The sequence below is a fragment of the Hyperolius riggenbachi genome, chromosome 12 (assembly GCF_040937935.1).
Source record: "Hyperolius riggenbachi isolate aHypRig1 chromosome 12, aHypRig1.pri, whole genome shotgun sequence".
In the NCBI taxonomy this organism is placed as follows: Eukaryota; Metazoa; Chordata; class Amphibia; order Anura; family Hyperoliidae; genus Hyperolius; species Hyperolius riggenbachi.
The window spans coordinates 81,365,898-81,369,757 of record NC_090657.1 but is presented as its reverse complement, the minus strand read 5'-3'; the positions used below and the strand labels follow the sequence as shown (position 1 = coordinate 81,369,757).

The 3,860-nt window shown below is 45.1% G+C and overlaps 1 protein-coding gene across 1 annotated transcript; it reads left to right on the top strand.

The window, feature by feature from the left end:
- Positions 1-422: 422 nt before the first annotated feature.
- LOC137542161 (uncharacterized) lies at positions 423-1,043 on the top strand (the record flags this gene model as incomplete). The annotated part of the gene is made up of 1 exon (XM_068263879.1): positions 423-1,043. A coding segment is annotated over one exon (621 nt), but the record flags the coding sequence as incomplete, so codon positions are not given.
- Between the last annotated feature and the right edge of the window lie 2,817 nt (positions 1,044-3,860).

The following is a 3,860-nucleotide window of genomic DNA, read 5'->3' as shown; positions in this document are numbered from 1 at the left end:
TGTAATTTGTTGTAAAAACAAAACAAATAAACAAAACAAAAAAAAAAGGTTTAATTTTTCTGAGGTGCCCGGGTTGAAAACTGTGTTGTCCCAGTTGTGTATTGGACACGATGTGGGCTGCACGACCGCTGTCTGGGACCTCCTGCTGTGTTTATTTACAGCCCTGGTATCACCGCTAGGTACCAGGGCTATTATGTCACGCTGCCTGCCTCATTGACTGCCTGCTGCCACACAATCATCCTCCTCCTCCTGCTGCCGAATTTACCTCCTGCTGTCTGTGTGTTTCCACTGCCAGGGAGCACATACAATGGCGCTTCCAACATGCGTGCGCAACCAGCTATTTATTACGCTCAAAAATAGCTGCATTTCTTTAAAAAAAATATAAAAGAGAAATAAGTGAAGAAGAAGAAGACAATATAGAAAAAGAAGGAGAAGAAGAAGAAGAAGAAGAAGGAGAAGAAGAAGAAGGAGATGAAGAAGATGAAGAAGAAGAAGATGAAGAAGAAGAAGATGAAGAAGATGAAGAAGATGAAGAAGATGAAGAAGAAGAAGATGAAGAAGATGAAGAAGAAGAAGATGAAGAAGATGAAGAAGAAGAAGGAGAAGAAGAAGAAGAAGAAGATGAAGAAGAAGATGAAGAAGATGATGAAGAAGAAGGAGAAGAAGATGAAGAAGATGAAGAAGAAGAAGAAGATGAAGAAGAAGAAGATGAAGAAGATGAAGAAGATGAAGAAGAAGAAGATGAAGAAGAAGAAGATGAAGAAGAAGAAGAAGATGAAGAAGATGAAGAAGAAGATGAAGAAGAAGATGAAGAAGAAGAAGATGAAGAAGATGAAGAAGATGAAGAAGAAGAAGATGATGAAGAAGAAGAAGAAGAAGATGAAGAAGATGAAGAAGATGAAGAAGAAGAAGATGAAGAAGAAGAAGATGATGAAGAAGAAGAAGATGAAGAAGAAGAAGATGATGATGAAGAAGATGAAGAAGAAGAAGAAGATGATGAAGAAGAAGAAGAAGATGAAGAAGAAGAAGATGAAGAAGAAGAAGATGAAGAAGATGAAGAAGAAGAAGATGAAGAAGAAGAAGATGATGAAGAAGAAGATGAAGAAGAAGATGATGATGAAGAAGATGAAGAAGAAGAAGACGATATAGAAGAAGAAGAAGAAGATATAGAAGAAGATATAGAAGAAGAAGATATAGAAGATAAAGAAGAAGAAGTATATACAGTACTGAACAACATTTTGGACACAACTTCTCTTTCCACCTTTTTTTTTTTTAAAGGAACATCCCCACATAATCACTTGCTGTTGTTACTTGGAAAAAAAGATGTTTCTTGCATCATTCACCCTCAAAACAAGTGTTGGAAGCTATTTAAGGCCAATTCGAATAGTCAGCTCGAATAATGAGCTCGAATACCGACTTGAATAGTGAGGTCGAAGTCCGAGGTCGAATCGAATAGTAAAAAATATTCGACTCGAATATTCGACCGAATTCAAATAATTTACTATTCGAATTCGACCAAACTCGAATTATAAAAAGGGGTATCCGAGCATCACTAATGTGAGGGCACGGTGCAGTATAGTAATGCAATGTGAGGGCACGGTGCAGTATAGTAATGCAATGTGAGGGCACGGTGCAGTATAGTGATGCAATGTGAGGGCACGGTGCAGTATAGTGATGCAAAATTAGGGCACGGTGCAGTATAATGGTGCAATGTGAGGGCACGGTGCAGTATAGTGATGCAATGTGAGGGCACGGTGCAGTATGGTGAAGCAATGTGAGGGCACGGTGCAGCATAGTCATGCAATGTGAGGGTACGGTGCAGTAAAGTGATGCAATGTGGGGGTACGGTGCAATATAGTCATGCACTGTAAGGGCAAGGTGCAGTATAGTGCAGTAATGTTGGCACGGTGCAGTAAAGTGATGCAATGTAAGGGCACGGTGCAGTATAGTGAAGCAATGTGAGGGCATGGTGCAGTATAGTGATGCAATGTGAGGGCACGGTGCAGTATAGTGATGCAATGTGAGGGCACGGTTCAGTATAGTGATGCAATGCGAGGGCACGGTGCAGTATAGTGAAGGAATGTGAGGGCATGGTTCAGTATAGTGATGCAATGTTAGGGCACAGTGCAGTATGGTGAAGCAATGTGAGGGCACGGTGCAGTATAGTGAAGCAATGTGAGGGCACGGTGCAGTATAGTGAAGCAATGTGAGGGCACGGTGCAGTATAGTAATGCAATGTGAGGGCACGGTTCAGTAAAGTGATGCAATGCAAGGGCATGGTGCAGTATAGTGAAGCAATGTGAGGGCACGGTTCAGTATAGTGATGCAATGTGAGGGCATGGTGCAGTATAGTGAAGCAATGTGAGGGCACGGTGCAGTATAGTGATGCAATGTGAGGGCACGGTTCAGTATAGTGATGCAATGCGAGGGCACGGTGCAGTATGGTGAAGCAATGTGAGGGCACGGTTCAGTATAGTGATGCAATGTGAGGGCACAGTGCAGTATATTGATGCAATGTGAGGGCAAGGTGCAGTATAGTGATGTAATGTGAGGGTACGGTGCAGTATAGTGAAGCAATGTAAGGGCATGGTGCAGTATAGTGAAGCAATGTTAGGGCACGGTGCAGTATAGCGATGCAATGTGAGGACACGGTGCAGTATAGTGAAGCAATGTGAGGGCATGGTGCAGTATAGTGATGCAATGTGAGGGCACGGTGCAGTATAGTGATGCAATGTGAGGGCACGGTGCAGTATAGTGATGCAATGTGAGGGCACGGTGCAGTATAGTGATGCAATGTGAGGACACGGTGCAGTATAGTGAAGCAATGTGAGGGCATGGTGCAGTATAGTGAAGCAATGTGAGGGCACGGTGCAGTATAGTGATGCAATGTGAGGGCACTGTGCAGTATAGTGATGCAATGTGAGGGCACGGTTCAGTATAGTGATGCAATGTGAGGGCACGGTGCAGTATAGTGAAGCAATGTGGGGGAATGGCGCTGTATAGTGAAGCAATGTGAGGGCACGGTGCAGTATAGTGAAGCAATGTGAGAGCACGGTGCAGAATAGTGAAGCAATGTGAGGGCACAGTTCAGTATAGTAAAAGAATGTGAGGGCACGGTGCCGTATAGTGATGCAATGTGAGGACACGGTGCAGTATAGTGAAGCAATGTAAGGGCACGGTTCAGTATAGTGATGCAATGTGAGAGCACAGTGCAATTTAGTGCAGCAATGTGAGGGCATGGTGCAGTATAGTGCAGCAGTGTGAGGGCATGGTGCAGTATAGTGCAGCAATGTGAGGACACGGTGCAGTATAGTGAAGCACTGTGAGGGCACGGTGCAGTATAGTGATGCAATGTGAGGTCATGGGGACATCAGGGCCATTTTTGGCTAGGCCATATAGGCCGTGGCCTAAGGTGCAAGATTTTGTGCACAAATAAGGGGTGGCTGCCGGGCAGTAGTCCGTCCTCCCTGCATTACTGCGTTTGCACTTGCAGGGCTTGCAGTGGCTGTTGGCGGCTATGGACTCCCTCCAAGAGAAGCATATGGCTACCTACAGGGAGGGAGGGGGAGAAGCATCTGGCTACCTACAGTGGGAGAAGCATCTGGCTATCTACAGAAAGGAAAAAGAAACATCTGGCTATCTACAGGGAGGAAGGAGAAGCATCTGGCTACCTACAGGGATGGAGGGGAGAGAAGCATCTGACTATCTACAGGGATGGAGGGGAGAGAAGCATCTGGCTACCTACTGGGATGAAAGGGGTGGAGCATCTGGCTACATACAGGGAGGGTGAGAGGGGGGGAAGCATCTGGCTAGCTATGGGGGGAGATGTATCTGGCTAACTACAGGGGAGGGGCAGGGAG